General features: G+C 39.6%; 2 protein-coding genes across 2 annotated transcripts; both read left to right on the top strand.

Annotated features, from left to right (window-relative positions):
* Positions 1-182: 182 nt before the first annotated feature.
* On the top strand, positions 183-3,757 carry ankrd1a (ankyrin repeat domain 1a (cardiac muscle)). The gene is made up of 9 exons (XM_079458955.1): positions 183-343; positions 1,082-1,261; positions 1,355-1,480; positions 1,562-1,669; positions 1,869-1,967; positions 2,090-2,188; positions 2,348-2,446; positions 2,564-2,662; positions 2,991-3,757. The coding sequence occupies exons 1-9, from the start codon at positions 317-319 to the stop codon at positions 3,114-3,116; spliced, it is 963 nt and encodes a 320-aa protein (XP_079315081.1). The 5' UTR covers positions 183-316; the 3' UTR covers positions 3,117-3,757.
* A 243-nt stretch (positions 3,758-4,000) lies between these two features.
* Positions 4,001-24,085, top strand: kif20ba (kinesin family member 20Ba). The gene is made up of 35 exons (XM_079457928.1): positions 4,001-4,091; positions 4,433-4,544; positions 4,633-4,722; positions 4,851-4,970; positions 5,178-5,316; positions 5,524-5,708; positions 5,789-5,840; positions 5,944-6,156; positions 7,014-7,125; positions 7,219-7,290; positions 7,367-7,513; positions 7,603-7,759; positions 10,378-10,635; positions 10,866-11,005; positions 11,107-11,236; positions 11,320-11,527; positions 11,873-11,922; positions 12,118-12,237; positions 12,380-12,527; positions 13,177-14,293; positions 15,643-15,781; positions 15,859-15,981; positions 16,068-16,128; positions 16,246-16,371; positions 16,618-16,736; positions 16,861-17,016; positions 17,125-17,301; positions 17,661-17,795; positions 18,305-18,394; positions 18,609-18,821; positions 20,589-20,648; positions 22,490-22,564; positions 22,868-22,976; positions 23,090-23,220; positions 23,399-24,085. Exons 2-35 carry the CDS (start codon positions 4,437-4,439, stop codon positions 23,474-23,476), a joined length of 5,358 nt encoding a protein of 1,785 aa, XP_079314054.1. The 5' UTR covers positions 4,001-4,091; positions 4,433-4,436; the 3' UTR covers positions 23,477-24,085.
* The last annotated feature ends 358 nt before the right edge of the window (positions 24,086-24,443 follow it).

Genomic DNA, 24,443 nt, shown 5'->3' with positions numbered 1-24,443 from the left:
TCCTGACTCGTTGAGTCATCACTTGCTCAGAGCATCAGGAAGGATGAATTAAGGTGTCTCGTGCCATTGGAATTTTGTGGGCGGTGAGAAAATGGGACATCACTTAAGCAATACGATCCAACTTTTTTGGTCAGCGTCAGAGTCTGGAACTATATATATGAGCAGTGATGGAGAGTGACTGCAGGAGCTGAGCAGGCACACTGATCACTGTGGGACTTATTAGCTTGAGAGTGGACTATACATCCCTCACCACTGACAGCATTACAGGAAAACACAGACACTGAAGACAGAGAGCTGAAAACACAAGACCACAGACATGGGACTGCTGCGTGTTGAAGAGCTGGTAAGTTTGCAACGTTGTGTGTGCAGGTATGATTCTGACTGTGTTCTTTAAAGGACAGTTTACCTCAAAATGAAAACTCTGTCATCATTTACTCACCCTTGAGTTTCTCTCAACCTGTATACATTTCTTTGTTCTGATGAACACAAAAAAAATAAGACATTTGGAAGAATGTTTGTAACCAAACAGTTTTTGGGCACTATTAACTAATATAGTATAGGAAGAAAAACTACTATGGTAGTCCATGGTGCCCCAGAACTGTACAGTACATTTACATTTATGCATTTGGCAGACGATTTTATCCAAAGCGACTTCCATTGCATTCTATTATACATTTCCATCTGAGTATGTGCACAATTTTCTTAATATTAATTTCCTATATTAATACTGAATAATTTATTTCATATTTGAAAATATAAAGGGTAATACATTCTACTATGTTACAAGAAAGAAAGAAAGAAAAAGATTTGGGGTGTTGATGTTATTAAGTATCTGTCAGTGATAAAGAGGATCCAGCTGCACAGGCCTTTCCTTCTATTTTAACAAGTGTATTAATTATTTATTTAGATACACAAAACAGCTGAACACTCCCTCTGCCTCACCCACCCAATCAGACTAAATAAAACTACATCTGCTTTAAACTACATAGCACTTCTTTTTCTGGAGACTGTTTAATTCTAGAAACAGTGCGTGTAATAATAAATGTACGGTTAGCGTGACAGCTGTCATGTCATATTACAGATCACAGAGAAGAGGGGCGAGGGAAAGGAGGCAGGAACTGCCTGTGCAGAGGTGTTTCTTGCAGGAGAATATGAGACCACCATCATTCAGGAGAAACAGGATGGTCTTCCAATACAAAAGGACCCGAATGAAACCAACCAGAATGAATTCAAACAATGCGAACAAAGTTTCAAACTCAATGTATGAATCCATACAAGTTTACAAGAATTAACATGACTCAACACAGTAAAATTAACATCTTGCATAGTAACATATTTTCTTTCTTTTTGCTAGGTTGACAGGTCAGGGCAGTTAAAACTAGAAACTGTTGAGGACCTCTTTAACATTCTGCAGCTGAGGAAGAGGAGGAAGGAGAGAAAGATTCAAGTGCAAAAGAAACAGCCAGAACCAGAAATCCTGGTAAGGGAACTAAGTACATAACGCATTAAAATGATTTCAGAGCCTCAGTTTATATGTTGATTATCTCCCTGCATTTTTCAGCCCGAGACAGTTGACCAGACCATGTTTCTAAAGGCTGTAACAGAAAATAAAATGCCTGTGGTTGAGAAATATCTCTCGGATGGTGGAGATCCCAATGCCTGTGATCATGTAAGTATAACACAACCATATACACACATTGGCAAATGCTTTTATCGTTATCGATTTTTTTAGAATGTGTGCGTTATTCATGAACCCACAACCTTGGCACACAAGCGCATTTTACCAATTGAGCAACAAGAACAAAAGTGCTCCAATGCAATGCATCTATTGAGATAAGCTTTCGCTCACACTTTCTCTGTTTTCTCAGTTTAAGCGCTCAGCTCTGCATAAGGCCAGTGCACAAGGTCACATAGACATCATGAAGAAACTCCTGGAAAGTGGAGCATCCTTGGAACAAAAAGATAAGGTAGAACAGATGTGGCTGTATACAAAAAAACAATCCTTTCACTTATTGCTTCATGTTATTATTCATAGACACCAATTTGTAATCTTTTCTCTTTATGGTTCTTTATTATTAAATGTCTATAGCTTGATGCCACAGCTGTGCACTGGGCCTGTAGAGGTGGAAGCCTGCCTGCTTTGGAGTTTCTTCTCAATGAAGGAGCCAAATTTACCTCTAGAGACAAGGTAGATATAAAGTACAGGCCATGCATAATACCAGATGGTCTTTAGACACTGATAATAATGTCCACAACTGATCATGTATTTTCATACTAAAAGGACATCATTTATATTTAACACATACCTGTAAGTGCACTAACTAGTGTTCTTATTGTGGATCTGCAGCTATGTAGCACTCCCCTCCATGTCGCAGTTCGGACGGGACATCACGAGTGCGCTGAGCATCTCATTCACTGTGGAGCTGATGTAAACGCTAAAGACAGGGTAAGTTTTTTTTAACTTCATATAAAAAAACTTTTGTTTTGCATCTTTTTAACACTCACTGACACATGCAGGTTTATTATACTGTTTTGTTTAATGCGAATGTCCTGTGTTTTGTAGGATGGAGACACACCTATGCATGATGCGGTGCGGATAAATAGATTCAAAATGATAAGACTGCTGATGATGTATGGAGCCAGTCTTAATACCAAAAACAATGTAAGTTCAATTCATCCTAATCTTTTTAATGAATGAATAACAATTTAAACAGTATTATAATACATTCAACCTAATGTAACACAAAATACTAACTTGGCGCCATCTTGAGGGAGAGTGAGTTATTACAAGTTTCTGCTCAAGACTACATACTTACTACGGAAAAATATCTAATTTAAGAAGCACGATATTTAATGCAACATAATGTTTTTGAATGTTTGTTTATAGCGAAATTAATACAATTATAATACTTGTACTGTATTCCTTAGAAGTTTAATATGAACATTTATATTCATTTTAATAATATATCCTAAAAATGTGTTGTTTACAGGATGGAAAGACACCCATGGAGACGCTGCTTTCATGGCAGAAAGGAGTAAAAAACATCCTGAATAATTTTAATGAGGAAGCAGAACCAAAGTCAAATGATTCAACTACCTTCATACTTTTTAACTAGACTTGTTTTTCCTCTCTTTCTTTCTTTTTTTCTTTCTTTTTTCTCTTTTTCTTTCTTTCTTGTTAAATTGTAAAACTGAGCAGTGCTTTGCAATAGTGGAAGATAATTGCATCGATGCCTCAATTGCTGGCAATAGAGCATCACGATACATAGTTTAACTTATGAGTTTATTTGTAAATGTTCTCACCAGAATATTTTGAGAGAATGGAAACTTCAAGTAAGTGACAGTGGGTGTTTCTTTATTCAGTCTGTTTATTTATTACCTATATTTTGCATTACCCTTATGATCTCATTGACTAGGCCTAGCTAAATGTAAAAAAAGTGAGAGATCTATTGAGAGACTTCATAGGCTGCTGCAATTGTAGACAGAGACAGAAATGGAACAGAATGTGAATGCAGGTCTGAGAATGTTCAGTTATTTAAAGTTTTTGTGATGGATTTTATTTTTGTCCATTAATTGTTTTGTAATTTTGGAGTCAACTTAGAAAGAAAATGGAAACGGGTAAATGGAGATCCCTTTTAAAATGCACCTTGGTGAAATGTGTTAGTACAAAATGTTATTTTCCCTTACATTTAAATGTGAACCATTTTAATTTGATGTATGTAAATAAAGTGTTTTGCTATTTGTGCATCACAAATTTGACTGGGTCTATGTCTGTTTTACTGCTAACAAAATATAAAAAGAAAACATTAATAAACATTATACGAACCAGCAACAATCGAAAAATGCGAAATTCACACCCTGAACTCCAAAACCACAACCATATACAACAACGAAGTGGGTTGCGCATATTGCTACGCAATATTGAGGTTCACGAGGGCGCGCTCCCAGCAGCCTTTGCTGTAGATCCACCTCATCCGATTGGTGGAATTTGAAAATAAGTACGCGCGACTGTTTGCGAGATGGGACAACGCAAATAAAACCCATCAACGAAATCTAACGTAATATTACACACCATCTCCATTGACAGCCCTGTAAGTCGATTAAATTGTCTTGTTTTAGCGAGCTGTTTTGTTGTCTTGTTCCAAATTGTAGTCTTTATGTAGTAAATTCTTGTGTTGTGTCCGCATTGTAAAGCGTCAGATTAAAGTCCGGAAAATGCTGTCGTTTGTGCAAATTTGATCACACGACATCATATATATATATATAGTTAAACATCACAAGTCTTTATCATAAAAACATTAATGGTAGCAACAAACAATCTAATGCTTTTAAATCAAATGTGATAAATGGACAAAGCCCATACTATTTATCTGTGTTTCGAAATCTGTGATCACAAACTCTTCTTTAGATTTTTTTTTCTTTTTGTTTACAGCAGGATGATGGAGTCAGGGCTAAAGGATGACACGGCAAGACCTGAGATGATAGTTGTGGAAGATCTGAGGAGAAATCTATCCTCGGAGTTCAGCGAGTGTTCAGATTTTCAGGTTAGCTGACAGCCAGCCATGGTTTTATAAACATGAATCTGTGATATGATCAATGGAAGGGTTTTATGTTTTGGTGTTTCTTTTGAAGGACCCGGTTGATCTGGAGAAGGAACATTTGAAGGTTTATCTTAGAATAAGGCCATTTTCAGCAGCTGAAATTGAGAATGGAGAATCACAGGTAAATAATGAGAGAATTATTTATTTGGGGCGCTTGTAATATGTTGGCAACCTTCTTGAGCCAATGCCTGCAATGTGTATACACAAGTTGATTTCTGATATTCCTCTTTATCTCTTGCTTTTCTGAAGGACTGTGTGGCCATTCAGCTTCCAGAGACGGTGCTTCTGAAAGCCCCACGATCGTCCCTCTCTACCAGATTGAGTGATAAATCAGTGCCAGTTACAGCTCAACGTTTTCAGTTCTCTCAGGCAAGATGATCCACCAGCACACTTGGTTCATGTAGTGATTGATGATGTGAGCTAGTAGTTTTTCCTGTTTGACAACCCTGAACAACTTGAATCATTTTCGTCTCACACATTTCAAATGAATCTTGAGAAAAAATACTGTTTAAGATCAGATATTGTGCTTTGTTTTGAGTCTTTGAGGTTTGTTTGAATGTTTGACTGTATTTACAGGTTTATGGTCCAGACACTACACAGAAGGAAATGTTTGACGGCACAGTCAGGAGTCTTGTCAAAGATGTTCTGGAGGGACAGAATTCTTTGGTGTTTACGTACGGTGTCACCAGTGCAGGGAAAACTTTTACTTATTTAGGTGTGTGTATTTTGTTTATTTACGTATATACATTTACATACTGTAGACGGCACATACACCACATCAATCTTAATCCGTTCTGAATTTAGCAATTTTCTTGGTCTCGTTTGATGTTGCTGTTTGGTTTTGTGTCTCTATATATTTGCAAAAATGTATGCATGAAAATGAATTTATGAATAATGTTGTTATTATGGGTTAATGCCTCAGGTCCAGATGGTAACCCAGGCATCCTGCCCCGTTCCCTCAACATGATCTTTGGCAGTTTAGAGGGTCGCATCTTTAACCAGATGTGCCTGAAACCCCAAAGGTGCCGAGATTTCATCAAACTCACCAAAGAGCAGCAAAATGATGAAGCAGCCAGCAAACGCAACCTACTTAAGTTCTTCAAAGAGGTACTGTACCAGATTCAGACATCAATTTTCTCAGAGACTCTTTAAGGGTGTTAATCTCACTTGTCTTTCATTCTTTCTAGACTGATGCTCACAAGGGTACATCTTGCCACAGCTCAAAGTCTGATCTTGAAGGTACAATAAAAAAGATAATTTGCGTAATTTGTAATATGATCACTGGCAGTAATCTGTTGGATTGCTTGTCTGGGTGCCAAATATTTTTGTGCTTGTCCACCAGATGGTTCCTCTTTGTGTGATATAAACAGTACAGCGAATGAGAATAGTTTGGCTCTGGATATGGACATTCAGACCAAGTTTTCTGTCTGGGTCTCGTTCTGCGAGATCTACAACGAGAACATTCACGATTTGTTGGAACAGAATGCAAGCAACGCTTCACGGAGAACAAACCTCCGCCTTTGTCAGGATGTGAAAGGCAACTCATTCATCAAAGGTAATTGAGGACCTGCTGCTGTATTTCTAAATGCTTATTCAATCGTAACGTTATTGGAACTGCTATGATTATCACAATTAGTGAATTAAACAGGATCATTTAGCGATATGGAGACTTAAACATTTTTATTTGAAATACAATATCCTTAATGCAGCTGTCGGTGCTATAATGTATGCCTTAAAGGTGGGGTGTCCGATTTCTCTTAGCCGTTGTTGATGTTTAAATCACCAAAACAGACACACCCCTACCCCATCTTTTGCTTTCGTCAGTGCTCGGCTCGACTATTGTCCGTCATGTGCACTGTGCATCTTACTGCTGACTGGCTACAAGGTTGTTTTGGTACTCGGCCCGACTTTGTCTAAACAAGCATAATTCGTAAATCGGACACCCCTGCCTTTAATTCAAAACTGCAATATTTCTGCATTTAACCAATCCAATGAATTATTTGAATTTTAACTGCATTATTGGTGTATAATGATATTGCTATGTTATATGGTTTTGCAATGTTTGATTGATTTTAGATGTGGAATCAAGGTACCGTCTTAATGTGCAATACTAAAACTGGCCAGTTGTTGGTGCTACTACAACAACAAAAAACACTGTGCTATTAAAGCATTCACACATTAAAAAAAAAAGTTCTTATCACACTCATGTTGTTCCAATCCCAAACTGATTTAGGAAAAAAAATTAAGAACATAGTGACTGGTTCTCTATGCTATAACATAGCTGTACATGTCCTATAATATAAATGTGATTTTAATTTGAAGGTAATTTGGTACCCGTGAGTAAGAAACATAAAGGTTTTAATTAACATATATAAGCGGGTAAAGATTGAGTTTTGCTGTGTTACTGTACAGATCTGAAGTGGGTGCAGGTGAATAGTGCTGACGAAGCATTCAAAGTGATGAAACTAGGCAAGAGGAATCAGAGCATCTCCAGCACTAAACTCAACCTTCTGTCCAGCAGGAGGTAAACATGCACAAATTATTCTGTTATTCAGTGTTAGTTCAGCTCAAATTGAATCAAACCGATTTAATGTACCTTGTTCCCTTTTATTTTAAGTCACAGTATTTTCTCAGTCCGGATCCTAAAAGTGGAGGATGTGGGAATACCCAGAGTGGAGTCAGTCAGCGAGTAAGTCCGTCTATCTTGATCTGGCCTCTCTGCAGGCTGTTTGTGTTGAGTTTCTAAAAGCGTGTTGTGGTTCCAGGCTGGCACTGTGTGATCTGGCTGGATCGGAGCGATGTGCTAAGACCCAGAATAAAGGGGATCGTCTGAAAGAAGCTGGAAACATCAACACTTCTCTACTTAGCCTGGGAAAATGCATCAATGCACTTAGAAATAACCAGCAGGCCAGGTATACAGACTTTTATTTTTTCCTTTGCCTTCCTTTCAATCCGTTCTTTCATTTTTTTTAATAATCACATTATTTATATTCACTTTCAGACAGCACGTTCCGTTCAGAGAGAGTAAACTCACTCACTATCTGCAGGGTTATTTCACGGGCCGAGGTAAAGCCTGCATGATCGTAAATATTAACCAGTGTGCATCCATGTATGATGAGACACTCAACGTACTCAAGTTCTCTGCAGTGGCTCAGAAGGTGTGTGATGTGTTTATGCACCTGTTATTGGCTTTTTTATTAACAGCTTATTTATTAAAGGTATGGTTCATCCAAAAAGAAAAATTCAGCCGTGCTAAGCAGTAAAACTGAATTTTCATTCTTGGGAGAATTTTCCATGTAAAAGCTAACATTTCTGCATTTATAAATTTTGTACGGGGCTGTATTGTGACTTATAATAGTTATCTTTCAAGCATACGTCTCGGTGTCTCACTATGGGATACGCCCCTTCTGTGTTTCTAAGAAGCTTCATTACATTACGCCAGCCCCTATAGCCAATAGGCAGACATGACTCTTGTGTCTGAGGAGTGGCTACCTACGTAGTATAAAAAGCATAACACGGCATCATTTTGTCATTAATAAAACCTCTTTTCGTTTTCACACAAGAAGCCTTTTTTCTTCGGGAACCATCAACGGCCTCCACGCCTGTTGCTGGTTTGACTACGATCTGCCTGGGTCTACGATCTGCTGGTTACCAAGCCGTTCTTTGTCTAAAATCCTCCAGTTTGTTCTCCAGCATATTGCGGAATTGCTAGCACCCAACTATGGCTGCAGCAATGCAGACAGCTCTGGCTAGCGAGGGGCAACTTCCACAGCTGTATTCGGGAACAAGAACTCAGGGAAAGACACACACAGTGGCCTGCTCTGCATGTCTTGGGCTGAAACATGCCCAAGCAGGATCGATGCTCCTGGGAGCACTGTGCACGCTTTACTCTAAAGAGCCACCGCCGGAGGCTGGCCACCAAGGCGACTCTATCCTGGGGTGAACAGCTCGATGCTAACGTGCCGAGTACAGACGAGGAGGAGGATTTCCTTGACTTTGAGGACAAGAGACAAACAGACTTTCTTCTCTCTGACGAGGAGGAGTACGAAGATTCCTTCTTCCTCCCCCCTCCTCAATGGGTGCAACCCATCCTCTCCGCTTCTTGGTGTTGATCTGCAGGATGTGTGCAAATGCTTTGCGCAGGAGCTTGATGTTCCATGGCCAACTGTGGTAGCGGAGACTGCAAAGTCACATTATGAGGGGGAAAGACTGCCGAGAGCGAAACAGGCAGTGAGACAGCTCCTTCAGATTTTCCAAGAGCTTCTGGAAGAAGTGGCGGTCACCTGGAAGGATAAACCCTTCACGGGAGAGGTGCCCATACAGGGGGATCTGTTCTTGACCTGGAGGGAATGGAGAAGCAGGTTCATCTCTGCATGTCTCCAATGGAGTCATTAGACCCGAAGCACTCGGCGGCCGCAAACGCCACATTGCCGTCAAAAGCCAGTCAACTTACAAGGCAGTTGCTCTATCAGTCTGGGTTCTTAAAGCCAAGTTGGCTTAACTTGGCTATTCTTTCCGACAGGTAGAAAGAAACCATTTTGGATGCACCAGTTGTCTCGGAGGGCGTTTTTGGCGCTGCACTGACACGGATGCAAAAGAGATGCGAGGGGAAGAAGAGGTACAATGAAGCGTTGCAGCTCTCTTTGCCAAGGAAGCCACAGAGTGCGCCACCACCTCGATCAAACCTACGCACAAGCTACAGCTCGCCCCCCCGAGCCCCCAGCTTTCGCATTCCTAGACGACAGAGACCACCGCCTGTGAGTACAACGGCTCAAAGAGGTGTTCCCTGACAAATGCCCGGATGGTACAGGAAGCACATTCTGCTGCTGCAGCCCAGACTGATCCACCCTCTAAAGGTGCGCGTAGGAAAAAGGTAGTCTGATTGAGATTTTCGAGGGACGAGAGCTCACTGCCCCCCGTATTCTGGCCGGGGCCGAAGAGCAGTGAAGAGAAAGAGAGCTGCGGCTGTGTTGCACACCCAACGAGTCACAAGCACTTTACTTCCTCGTGTGTTAATAAAGTTTTCACTGTTTTTCTTTTGCAAAACAAAATTCCCCAAAAGATTTTGCAAAACATATCAGAACAAATGATAACACCACATCGGGGAGTCACCGCTTCCCGAAGGATGGTGAGCGATTTAACTCCGTTCAAGCACAGAGCGCTGACTCACGCATGTACAGTACAGACTACGGGCTCGTTCCCGATTCAGTCACAAGAGGGGCACCAATACACTGAAAACAGGCTGTTGGCGAGAATGCACAGTCCCGTTGGGAATTGAAAACAATAAAGAGCAACAGACTGCAGTTCGCCACATGCCCCCTGCAGTTCAAGGGAATAATTCATTGTCGGGTACGGGGAGAATTAAAGAGTGTACTACAAGAGGAAATTTCTTCTCTTTTGGAAAAGAGAGCGATCAGAGTGGTTCCACCTGAGGAAAGCCACAGTGGCTTTTACTCAAGATACTTCCTAGTCCCGAAAAAAGGGCGAAATGATGCCGTGTTATGCTATTTATACTACGTATGTAGCCACTAAGACAGGACCGTCATGTCTGCCAGCCAATAGGGGCTGGTGTAATGTAATAGAGCTTCTGAGGAATACGCGGAAGGGGTGTTTCCCATAGTGAGACTCCTCACTTAATGCTTTCAGAGAACCGGGGTTACGCAAGTAACCTATAGATTTCTTTGCTGTTTTTGTTAATATACCACAGTTAGGTTCACATTAGAAATGCAGCAGAGCTTGAATTTGTTATAAATAAATCCTATATGTCATGCATCAGGTGGTGGTCCTCACCACCAAAGTTGTTCCGGTAGTGGTGAAGAGGAGTGCCAGAGAAGTGTCTTTCATCATAAATAATGTTGATCGCCGGGAACTGCGCCGCAGCTCGTTGGTCCGATGGGACCCCAGCCTTGAGGATGTCCAGGAAGATTCTGACACTGAGGAGGAAGATGAAGAGGGAAGTGAAATGGAGGACACCATACAGGATGCTGAGGACGAGGGAAAAGAGACCGTCCTACTTGATAAGCAGGTTTATGAGGTGAGGTTTGGCAACTTGGACTTGATATTTAAGCAGGTATTATAAGTTGTAATTGCAGCTAATGTATATTGCTAATAATAGCTACATTTTGGCTTTGAATCCCATTGTATGTATGAAGAGATCTTTATTTGATTTATATTTTTTGCCAAACTGGATACAGATTGTTCAGATTTTTGTAGTTCACAGTGAGGTGTCTGCTTTACAATAACTGGTTTGTTTTTACATGTAAGGCCCAGCTGCAGTTGATAGAGGAGATTCAGCAGCAGTTGAGGAAGGAGAGAGCCAAACTCTTGGCTCTTGAGGCGAGCGTTCGAGAAGAAGTGACAAAAGAATTCTCCGAGCTCATCTCGCAGATGCAGGAGGATTACAGGTCAGAGATCACATGCACCCCCTACACTTAATTATGTGTAATTATGATATATTACAGTTCTTGGTGTATTCACTCTGTGACCTGGTCCATCTTTCTTTTAGCGAGCGCATATCCAGGGAGAGGGAGTTAATTGAGGAGCGTTGTGAACGAAGATTGGAGATTCTCAAAAACCTGGTGGGAAAAACAGCCGGGGAAGAAGACTGTATGGAGTCAGCAGGGATCAAATCAGAAGTACTATATAAATACCAAATACCTAGATTTTTTTTGTTGTTGCTGCTGAAATGTGATCATATGGCTTGTGTTTATTTGTGTAGGAGGAGAACCATGTATCTCTGGACAGCATGCTTGACTCTTTAAGTAATGACCTGGTTGAAATCAGACACGATGCTCAGGCTGCCCAGTCCTGCCTGGTGACCTCTGACCCCATAGTGTCTGTGTCATTACATGACCTTGAGAAAAAGGTCATGGAACTTTCGGAACAGCTCAGTGAAGCTCAGAGTCAGCTGTCAGTCAAAACACAGGGTGAGGAACGACTGCTGATGAGAAAACGACACCTGCAGAACGCTCAGCAGGTTTCAACACGATTGAAATGTCATTCACAGAGTTCTGCACAACCCTCACAGCTTTTGTGATTGTTTATTAAATATGTTTTGCTAATTATGCTATGCTTTCATCTAGCAAAAACAATACTAATTTCCTATTTAGTCCAAATTTATTTTCCTAACCCAGTTTAGTTGTGACTGGAAATTATCAGTTTGGTAAAGGCCTTGTGTTGGTTATTTAATGTTTAAAGCTAGGGTCATTTTAGTTTGTTTTCACCTTACCTGGCTTTCTAATAATCTAACATCACGCCATACAACCTCACAGAGCTGGAAACCCACAGTCGACTGTCAGATGAACTGGAAGATATGAAGAAGGTAATAAAAACTTTACTAACAATCAGATGCTACATTTTTGGCAGATTTGCATTCATGGGTCTAGCTTTTATCTAAAGCGACAGTGCCTTGCATTTTAATAGTCTATTTTGTCACTCCTTAGCATTTTGCTTGAGCAGTTATCAGTCTTGCATTCTTCGCAAAATGAACAGTTTTGGTTTGTTCTGTTTCTTTCAGACTACAGAGAGCCACAGGCAAAGGCAATGGCAGCTGACTGAAATGTGCAGCCAGAAGGATGATATGATCTCCACACTCCAAACAGCTCTGGACCAACATGTAGAAACTACCGCTCAGGACGTGAGTGTAAACCTAAAGTTTTGAAATAACAAAAAGTATTTGGTTGTGTGTTAGTAATGGTAACAATTAATAGTATTCAGGTCACAAAATTGATGCAGTGAATAAATCTTTAGTGTGTTTTTGTTTTGTTACGGATTGCCAGAGATCTCAAATCGACTCCATTAAAAAGGAGATCATCCATCTCAAGAGTAATTGCACGTGTTCAGAAAAGCGGCCCAGCTCCCGGACCCTAACCAGGAAGCGTTGTCAGGAAGGGGAGGGGCTTGACGGACAGCCCCCTCTCAAGAAAGGTACAGACTCCGCCCCAACTGCTGAAAAGTGCCTCCCTGCTTTTGTCACAACCAGAGCGGGCCGAGAGAATCGAGTCAAAAGTCGCCGATACCTCCATGGTCGGAAACGGCTCTCTGGGATAAAGAATTAAATGGGGAAATGTTTTAAAATGTTTTAGTTATCAGTGCATGATAAGCACTGTATTTCATAGTACTTCTATGAAGTGTACTGTTTTTAATCAGATCAACTGAATAAAGAAGTGTATTCATTTTACTCATGAAAAACATTGCACAGTGAACAGGAGAAATAACGGGGAAGCACTTGGAAATAAGGCTTCACTTTGATACCTCCAGAAAGAAATGATACATATGAGTGTAAACAAAAGGCTTTAATTGATTCCATATTTAAATGAAAATCAAATTAAAAATGAATGTTTTTACAGCCCCATGTGCAATAAACACTTAAGTTGTGTTGTAGACTAAATTACTGGCTTTTTCACCGGGCCAATAGCAATACGTTTGGAATGCCTAAATAAACCAATCTAATTTGCAAATGAACACAATTCATTTTAACCACACAGAAATATTCTATAATTTACTCTTTGTCTTTCATATTAACATCACCCATATACCTCAAGAGCATCCTTAATAATACTAATAATGCTTATAGGTCCCTTGGAGGACTTGACAGTCCAAGAAGACATTGCAGATAATGGGTGCCAAGACTCCGCCCTGCTGGAGGTTAAAGGTCAGCTTGAGTGTTGTCATATTGAATCCGAACAGAAAGACAAGCGGATCACAGATCTGGAGCAGGAATGCCACTCTTTAAAAGTCTGCATTCAGGAGTTAAAGTCTAAGCTGGAAGAACAAAGTTCACAGGAGCACTTTCTACAAGAGAAGGATTGTAAAAGGGAAACAAAGCTAACATCCTTGGAGACCAAACCTGCGATGAGAGTGATTGATCAAAGCAATTTGAAGACAGAGGTTGTATCCATGGGGATCCACCATAGCAACACTACAGAACTTTTAGAAAGTGTTCATCAAGAACTGACTGCTGCTAAATCCCAAATGGCTAAGCAGGATCATGAAATGGGAGAGACGAACAAACTCATTAAAACACTCAAACAGGAAGTGACATCGCTGAACCAGGAAGTAGAAACCTTCGCTAAGGACTTGCAGCTTTGTCGCGAGGAGTTGACAGCAGCTCGTCAGCAGTATGCAGAGAAACAACAGGAGAGCGATGGAAAAGATCAGAGGCTAAAGGAACTGGAAAACCAGGTTAATGAGCTTCTGTCCACATGTTGCTCAAAAAAAACATCAGCTGTTTATAATGACTCCAAAAAGGTAATCTCTGATGTCACAGCACTTCATGGGGTCATTGCTGAGCTAGAGGAGAAGCCCATATGGCTTCAAACAGGCAAGCAAGACGTGGAGAAAGAGGTGATGCTGTCCCAAAAAGAGGTGGGGTCAACAAACCAGCTGAAAAACCCTAAAGAGTTTGGATCTAAAAACAAGGAGCTTGATAGTAAGATAAACATCAAACTGTCTGAAAAGGAAGCTGGACTGGTAGAGAAAGAGAAGGCTCTAGCATTAAAGGAGGCTCAGCTTTTAGCACTGCAGAAAAGTCTGAAGGAAGCTCAGGAGCGTCTGGAAGAGGAGGAGACGCAAACGGTGCAGGAGGCTCGCAGGAGGGAGGTGGAGAGGAGGAGAGAGCTGCTGGCCGTGGCAGAGGAGGCCATTGCTCAGAAAGATGCAGAACTGCAGAACAGACAAAATGAGATCAACCGGTCAGTTGGCTTCCTCATAAAACACATGGCATTGGGTTTCAATGAATGTTCCAAGTTTTGCACAAGCCAAGCTTTTTTAAGAGCACATAGCATGATAAAATAAAATAATTTAGTAACGATCGGTTTTGGTTAGTTTTTCTGTACTGTAACAGTAAAGCATGGCTGTTCGCTTTCAGAAGTGTTAATGACGATTTCCTTTGTAGGACAGAATATGAAATATGCATTTTGGTTATTAAATAGTTAGATTATATATATTTTAATACATTTAAATATAATTTCTTTAAAGGAATAGTTCAGATTCAAAATGAAAATTCTGTTATCATTTACTCACCCTGTTGTCATTATAAACCTGTGTGATTTACTTTCTTCAGCAAAACACAAAAGAAGAACATTTTAAATATATTAGTAACCAAAAAACCATTGACTCCTATTGGACACAAAACCAATGCAAGTCAATGGGGACCAACTGTTTTCTGTTACCAACATTTTTCAAAATATATTTTGTGTTCTGCAGAGGATAGAAGTCATACAGGTTTGAAATGACAAAAGGTCATGTAAATAATGACATAATTTTAAATTTTGTTTAGGTGAACTATTCTTTTAAGAATTAGTGAATTACATCTTGTGCAACCCTAATTAGTTACCAGTTTACAAAAGAGCTGTGTTAAAAAACATTAAAAGTTGTATTTCGTTGTTTTAGAAGTATTTGATATACAGGTATGATGACATGAGTATTCTGTTATCGTTTGCTCACATTCATGTCGGTATACATTTCATTTTATGTATTCATTAAATTAATTTATGTTTTATTTAGAAGAACAAAGCCTGTTAAATTCTGCTTTTAAGCACACTGAAAGTTTTTTTTTTTGTTTTACCCCACTGAGGGACGTCTTTTTATTTTACATAATTCTTTTATTTTCTATGATGAGTGTTTATTTGCATAAACAATCTTGTAATCAGGCAGTATTTGGGTTTACATAATTGACGCTAAATTATATTTGCCATTGGCTTTCTGTTATCACTTATAACTTTTCTAAGCACTAAAAGATAAGAAAAGCAACAAATATCTTTAGAAAGTCTGTTGTTTTTAAATGCACTCTCTCGGTTGATTTATCAAAGATATTGCACTCGATTGCTGGTTTTGTTAGATTAATGATCTTCCCACACAAAAAGACATTGATTTATTCGTGTAATTTAAAAACCTAATTTGTTTTCTGTTGCAGATACCATTAGCAGTTTACTCTACTGAAAGACACTTACAATGTTTCAACACGTTTTTATATAGATTGTGTATATTGCCTGGTTTTGACTGAGATTGGCCTCATTGTTATGCACTTATCTCCACCCAGGTTAAAAGAAGAGATTAAAACTAATGAGCAAAAGGTGAAACATCTGACGGTCGACCTGCGCAGGAAAGACGATGATTCATCGGATCTTAGGGAGAAACTCTGCGATTCAAAGAAGCAGATACAGCAAGTGCAGAAAGAGGTGAGAAGTTGCTCGGCTTGAAACGTGTCACATTGTATTGAGTCTTGCTGTGCTGACCTTTATGTTGTCTCATTCAGATCTCCTCAATGCGCGATGCTGAGAAATCTTTAAGACTGAAGCTCAGTGATTTAGAAAAGATTAAAACGCAGCTACAGCATGATGTCTCGAGTCGGGACCGTGTCATCCATCAACTGAGAACCGTAAGCATCATCCATGGATAAATAAACTAATCAGATCACTATGGAGTTATTCATTTCAGTTATTGATTTATATTCATCTCAAATAGGAACAATCTTCTAATTCCAAGTCAGATGAATATCTGCTGCTCCATCAGAAGGCATGTAAAGGTATGTGTATCATTAGACATATTTGTTTCCTCATTAGCGTGTGTGCTGTAAGTATTTAATTAAATGTGTTGGTAATATGATATACTGGATGTTAATGTTGGTTGATGGTGCGTGTAGATTTGCAGGAGCGTGAGCGTGTTATAGAAGACATGCGACTGGCTCTGACTGAACAGGAAGAAACACAGACACAACTGGATCTGGAGTTAGAAAACAGAGAGGCTCAGATAATTGAGCTCAATGAGGGTACGAGACTACAGACAGCAAAGAGCATCCATTAAACATTATTAAACATCAGTTAACATTATATCATGAAGGAGATTTCTGTCATTCTTTACTCACACTTATTTGGTTTCAAACCTACTTGTCCAACACAACATTGACCATTTCCTACATGTTTATAAAATGACAGTGATAGATGTGCACTTTCTATTCCAAAATCTAAGTCAGAAAGACTTAAATGTAGGTTTTGTATATACACTTTTTTTCCAGAGCTGACATCGTTGAAAGAAGTGATCCCTGAACAGAACCACAGTAGAGATTCCAGATGCACCCCTAATGACATTCTACAGGCCAGACGAGAGCTCGCTCAGGCCACGGAGAGCTTACAGGTCTGTCATCTCCGTTTGTTTTAAGTTGGTATGGGTAAGAAAAATCGTTAAAAGTTCACCCAGAGGTGACGATTCTGTCATCATTCACCTACCCTCATGTCATATGTCAAAACTGTGTTTATAGTTGGCCAATGAGAAGCACCTGGCAGAGCGCAAGAAGTGGATGGAAGAGAAACTGGTTCTGATTGGTCAGGCTAAAGAAGCTGAAGAGAGAAGGAACCAGGACATGAGGCGATACGCTGATGATCGGGAACGGCATGTCCGCCAACAAGCCGAAATGGTTTGTTTGTACTTACAGATGCTATGTTTGTGCTTCAGGCATCTTCAAAAACTGTATATGTGCTTCTGCTTCAAGAATAAATAAATGTGGATGATGTTTGTTGGTCAGGAGTCTGTGGCTGCACAACTTTCTGCTCGTGAGAATGAGATGGAAGGTTGGAGAAAGGAAAGAGATGCACTTGTCTCTGCCTTGGAGGTCCAGCTAAAGAAGCTCATCATGTCAAACGCTGAGAAAGACAAACAGATTCAGATCTTACAGTCCACTAACACCTCCCAGACATTAGAGGTAAGTAGTGTGTTACTGCTGAAGTCAAAATGATGTTTTAAAACAGTGGAAATATTTTTTTTTATTTGACAATTTTGACTTGGAATTATTCAACAAGTTGTAAAAAAGTAAGTTTTAGTGAACCCTTGGTTGCAATTCGAAACCTCACCACTAGATGTAGTTCAATTTTATACACTGGACCTTTAATCCACGTTTAGTGTTTTCTTCATTTTGTACTGTTCACCTCCTATTTCAATGCTTTAATTGAACCTGAGGGGGTCGTAAAAACAAATTTGTGCAAATATGACCTCTGCTCATCACTTTTGCTCACTACTGTAAGTCAATTTTGCATTTCATCTAAATGTTGTTTTAATTTTCAGAAGGTCACAGAGGACAGCAAAGTAGAAGCACTTCAGGCAGAGCTGGATGCAAAAGATAGAGAGATCCAGAGGCTGAAGGAAGAGCCCAGGGTGAATGTATCAGAGAGCAGCATGCGAAGGCACTCTTCCACACAGGTCAGTCAAACACACGTGTAATTACCCATCAACCCCTCTGATTCACTGCACACGACTAATGGCATCATCGTCAAAAAAAAATGTGAAGAGACTCTCATAAAGATTAAAGCGTGGCCTTTTTCATTTGAATTGTTTTGAATATCCTTGGGTATTTCATATGTCCTTTAATCTGTCCAAAAACAAGGTCACGTTTTCTTGGTTTGGCAGACGTTGGCATTTTTTTAATAAAGTCTTTATAGTGTTATATATATATATATATAATTGTAAGACCTTAAAGGGTGCGTCTCTGATTCTTTTTAGTAATGTCAGTCGTGTCTTCCATGAAATTATTTTGTCACACAACCTGGTCTGTTATTTTCTTATCCTGCTCTCATTTTAAATTTGTAACATGTACCAGGCAACCTAAGGCAATGCGTATTGCTTATTATCGAAGCTGTTTACAAGATTGAATTTGCTAATTGGATGTAACATGATGGGCAGTAATTGATTTTTTTTTGGTGCTGTGTTAGACAATAGAAGCAGAATTCTGTGATATAATGCCTCTGAATAGCAGTACGCTCAAACATGCTGGCAGGACCAGAGGATCCGTCACCAGCCAGGTACAGCAAAAATACACCCTTCCATCTTTTAATTTAACTTTCTCAAAAATATTTGAACACCCCTTTCCTTTTTAGACTTACTGGTTAATTGCAAGTAAAACAAATCCTAATGCATAACTATGCAATGTAATTCTTTGTAGTTGAGAGCTTGACTGGCCTGCATTTGGTATTATGACAATCAAATTGATGTTAATGATAAATCTTTACATCGTAGAGTTCGACTGGTAGCTGTCCATTGGTGCTCGATTCATCTGAGATTTCCACGGAAACAGGCCGACGATCCAGGTTTCCGCGGCCAGAGATGGAAATTTCCTTCAGCCCTTTGCAGCCGGATCGTTTTGCTCTCAAACGTCAGGGTGAAGACTCGGCTGTCACCGTTAAAATCCCTCGAACCACACGCAAGAGGAAGAGCGGAGAGATGGAGAAGGTGAGAAATGAGTGACATTGTGGGAGACGTTTCAGAAAATTTACTCTCATGAGCTAAAGTTCAAGTGTGTCATTTTTGGAGGATCTATTGACAGACATGCAATTTATTACACATAAGCGTATCTTCAGAGGTGTATAAAGACCTTTGAAGCGTTATTACCTTAGAATTAGCTATTTCTATCTATATAGTATATACACAGTGGGTCCCCTAGCATGGAATTTTGGCATGTTTCTACAGTAGCCCTACGGACAAATCTCTCTACGGAGCAAAAAAAGTGACATTAGTTCTGTGTGAGCAACCTCACCACTAGATGGCACTACGTTTCATGCACTGGACCTTTAAAGTAATAGTTTATTTTAAAAAGAACGTTTTCATCAGTTATCATTTGCTCACATTCATGTCATTCCTAATCTAGTGGACTTTTTTCTGTGGAACACAAAAGGTACATTTTTAAAGAATGCATGACATTCGTATAATGAAGCTCAATATAAGGACTTTCTCAAAAACATGCAAGTGAAAGTTGTGTTAATTTCCATGTTTTTTTTAACCTAATGATACAGCTTTGAGGAACAGACATGGATCGTGTTGTACTGTTAATCTTTCCTTCCATCTAGTCGGCATCTTCACCCAGATTTAAAACTTGCGTGTTATGATGCCATGCGTGTTTTGTGTGATGAAAAGACCAAAATTAAAATTGCTCCACGGCTTCAGAAAAGTGGAATGACAAATCCATGCTGCATTTTGGAACAGAACAGCCCTGTCCTCATTCACTGCGATTATATGAAAGAATGAAAGGATGCAGCAAACCCATGCCAGGATTGGAACGACATGACATTGAGTAAATAATGACAGACTATTCTTTGAAATGCTTTGATTATCAAGCAGTGTTTCTCATTTTACAAAGGCTGACTCAAATTGACCAAAATGTCCTTTAATCGTCTTGCATTTTCTACAATGATCTTTTCATTTTCTGCCTTCCTGCAACCTTTTGAATCATGGGAAATTGAGTGGAATGGTTGTTAAGGCTTCTCTCTCAAATGTTCACTCCTCTCTGGCTGTTATTACTTTTATTTATTTATTTATAAATTCAGCACACCGTCCACTGATGACCCAGTTTGCACAGCCTGCTCAGCTCTTGACTTGCTTTAATAAGTCATTAACAAGGCTATAATTTTCCTCACTTCAACGTAACAATCGATGTTCATTGTGCATGGTCAGCAAAATGCCAGTCCCATTAAACATATATTTGTGTGTGAAAATACAGTTATGTGTGTGGTTGAGCTTGTTGCCTTGTTAAAGCATTGACTTCACGTCACGCGCTACTCTAGGCGATGTAAACCACAGACTGATGTGGACACTTGTTCTGGGAGTAATAACTGAGCGTAAACAGTAGGAGTTTTATGTTTATTATTTAAATAATTTTTTATTGAATTGTTAAGACTAAGGGATTAAGAATACTTGAGAATCAACCATAATTGCTGACTTTACTGCACAAACGTTTTATTTCCACACATTTATAAGGTTAGCTATGCACTTAAGACTGTCTACAGTCACGGTAGGTCATGCCATCCTCTCCAGAACTGAAGAAATGCTCTCCGCTCTCAATATCGGCTCTCTTATTGTCAAAGGACCGGGTGCACTCGCGGCGGTTGCCTTTGGCAACCGGGACACCCTTCAACACAGCGCGCAGCTGCTGAATGTCGGAGAGTTTTCTAATTGAAATGTATGACACAAACTGTTTTTAATGGCTCTTCTGTTCGCTTGAAGAGAAAAGGAGGCAGGAGCACCATGGTGAAAAAGAAAAATTTCTGTGAGCACACAACTCAGGTACCGCTTCTTTTTAATGCAACCACATCAGCTCCTCAACTGTCGGGACTCACAACCTTATGGTCTGGAACAGACTTCCGTTATATTAAATATGTCAACACAAAGATGAAAAGGAAAAAGATGGTTCAGCCAAAAATGATGCAATTTTGTCATTGTTTACTTTCTAAACTTGTGTGAGACTTTTTTGACATATTGAGACACAAAAATCAGTGTCAACTATTTTTTTTGTGTGTGTCCTGTTAAAGAAGGACAGCAATTCTGGCAGCAACCTCAAGTACTCTCTGCTTATTACAAAAAACTGAGAACAGTGAATGTTTTATTCGGTCCATTTGGTTAGAGCTCCTGGCAGTCCACATATAGTTTATGAGTCACTATCCCTAAAGCCTTTGTTTTATCACAGGTAATAACCTTTCTAAATGGGTGGCGGAGTAAATGTTGTGTCTATAGTTTAGCTTCACAGATCCTTTAAAGGAATAGTTCACCCAAAAACAACATTTCTGTCATCATCACACACCCTCTTGACATTTTAAACCTGTTTGACTTTCTTCTGCAAAACCTGTCACAAAAGGTGATTTTTTTTTTTTAGAATGTTGCTAAACAAAAATTGTCGGCCTTATTGACAAGACAATGGGGACCAACGGTTTTCATTTACCAACGTTCTTCAAAATACATTATGTGTTCTGCAGAAGAAGAAAAGTCATACAGGTTTGAAATGACAAGAGGGTGAGTAAATAATGACAGAACTTTAATTTTTGGGTGAACTACCCCTTTAATTAGGAAAATGATAAAGGCTTTGGAAATAATACTCCATAGGTCTAACCGTGGACCTCTTCATCTTCTACCCATAATTCATCAGTCACTCACAAAATCATAACTTTTCACATATAAATGGTCCAAATCATTGTAATTCTCCGACACGCTCAGCTTTGACGCCACTTAATTTGAATAATTAAACATCATGTCAGGGAGAACTGGCGAACCATCACGCTTCTGTTCTTATGCAATTCAAGATTTGGTAGGTTCAGGGCATTAGTCTGCTTTAATGTGGGCTTGCAAGTCAGTGTGGGTCAGATGACAGGTGTGACTGAGCCGCCCGTCCCTCATGTTAAGGCTGGCGAGAGTTACGAGCGTGGTGTTTGCTGTCATACGCGATGTCACAGTTGAAGTCTCGCGTTGGAGAAACATGGCCACAGGAAGGGAGCGATAGAGCGAGATAATTCAGACAGGATGGAGAGATTGAAAACTGATGAGTCACTAGAGAGAGACTAAGCAGGCTTTCAGACTAATCATTTATTTATTCAGGAGATTTTATTATTTTTTTATGTAATGTGTGTGTGTGTGTGTGTGTGTGTGTGTAGAGAGAGATTGGGAGCGACACTGCAGATGCTCTCTTGTCTTATTGAAGATGCTTTAGTGCATTGCGCAGGCTTGGCACTGGATGTGACAACAAGTCCTCTGAGATTCGGGCTCTTTCGTGCTTCATGATGTCGAGAATTTAACCGCCATTTTTTTCCAGCTGACCAGTTAGCAGTTCTGCCGATGATTATTAAAGTTTCAGATCAGTGATTTGGATATATGTCTATGTTAAGTGGAACATTTTATGATTGCCTGTAATTCATAAAATTAAATTTTCATCGATCATCAATACACATCCCTCTCATCCTATCTGACCAATAACAGTCAAGGTTTCATCTTCAACAAAGTGCTGTTACACATAACCCATATTAACGAGTTACAGCATTCACGCACCTGTTGCTTCACTCGCACCACAGATGTTGGAAGTGCAAAACTAGCCGATCGGAAATAAAAAGCTAAATCTGTTTACTCTTTAACTTTCTCAGGATGGGGTGGAAAGTGAGAACATCAGGAATACAAGGAACAGAAACACTCCTCGCCTGACGCCTCATCAGGAGGAGGTGAGCGATCCCATTTTGGATATTGAAACAAGTGGGTGAATTAAAAAATTTATCGATCCCACAGCCGTGGACGTGCCAAGACGATGATCTAAAACACTATCGTAAATAAGAAGTAATGAAATGTGAGGGAGGAGGTAAGAACAGATAGAGAAGTTGAGAAACAGAGAGAGAGAGAGAGAAAGTGGGTCAGAGAAACAGAGAGAGAGAGAGAGAAAGTGGGTCAGAGGCACTATGGCACAAACAATCCTGATTGTGACCGCTCTGTAATTACTGAGTGATGATCTCTGTTCTCTTTCCTCTCAGCCATCAAATTCCCAGGAATCAAACTCGGGCCACAAAGGGAAAAAAGACAAAACGCTGCAAAAGATTGGAGATTTTCTTCACGGCTCTCCAACCTTTCTAGGGAGTAAAGGTTAGGATGGCCCCAAGGAGGTCACCTATTACTTTGACGATTTCTCTTTTTAATTTCCTGACTCTGAAATCCCATTTATCTGACACTCATGTTCTATTCATCTGTGTGTCCAGCAAAGAGGATCATGGGATTGATGAGCGGAAAGTCCCCTGAGGGGGGAGGGTCTTCTTTGAAAATCAAACGTTCTAGACGAAAACACGACAGACCTGATATCTCATCGCCAATGGACATACCTGCCCATCAGGTAGTAAAATGATAGACGTACTAATATTGCATACTATTGAATGTCAAAATGAAAATTCATTGGTCTAGTGATGTGCATGTTTTTATATAAAGTCTGAAATCGAAATATTTTTACATTCCACATCTTAGAATTATCATCTAACCATCCTTTGACAGCCGACCTTTAATCTGTTTCGTAGATCATTGGCCGAAATCTAGAAGAGAAAGAGAGCGAAAATCTTATCAAGAAACGTCTTCGTACCAGGACTGGTAAATGACCTCACAGAGGGAAATAGAAGGAAATGTTTTTGCTCCCTTATGATTTTTCTTATTCTTTTTCTTAGCAAACATTTTTTCAAAATTTTATATATACAGTATCTTTTGATTTTTACTAACTTTTTCTATAAGCCGTTTGTCAAATAATATATTATGTTTGAACTGTAATGAACACTAATTTAACAGGCTTTTAACTGAATTTTTTATGTGTGAAAGTAAAATTAGTAGAAACAACGTAAAACACACTTTGCTGCTAGACTTAACATGGAAATATAGAAATTACTACTGCACTTTCTGAACAGACAATTTGTAAATCCACGGTTTGTAGTTTACATTGTAGTTATGCTACCCTGCAAATAAATGTAAAACACAGATTTCTTTGCTCCCTAACCACTTTCTTATCAAAGATATGACGCGCACACAAAATATAGCACAGAGTAAAAGATTGTTGGTTAATTTCTGGTTTTATTGTTTATATTCACTTATTTCACGGAGTTCTTTTGTTTCTGTACACATCAGTCTGTCACAAATTGGTATGTGTCACTCACATGTATTAAAACTATCTATTAAGACTGCAGTAAAACTGTGAAGCGGTTGCTTAAAAATACCCCATGTTCGAGTCGTTTGAATTACTGAACAAATACCTACATTTTTCCATCACGGAAAGCGGCGTCGTGCCCTTTATCTAAAATGGCATTCAGAGGGAGAGAAAGGAAGGGTAAGGAGCTAGGAGCATGTCTACTGTTTGTTAGTATTGAATGGCAGGACGTGAATGGGGTGGCTGTTTGCAACGATGATTCATGGTGTCAGAAATGTGGGAGAATGTGGTGAAGACAAAATGGAGGAGGGAAAACATGCTGTGCGAGGAGGCGAAATTATGAACATGCGTGTTCAGGTCCAGCTGTGCGTGTGCAGGCTGAATTATTGTGACGTCATAACTGCCATCATTAGAAACAAGGTCTGAAAACT

This window comes from Barbatula barbatula (assembly GCF_947034865.1).
Source record: "Barbatula barbatula genome assembly, chromosome: 6".
NCBI lineage: Eukaryota > Metazoa > Chordata > Actinopteri > Cypriniformes > Nemacheilidae > Barbatula > Barbatula barbatula.
The sequence above is the reverse complement of the archived record's forward strand: the minus strand, read 5'-3'. Positions and strand labels throughout refer to the sequence as shown.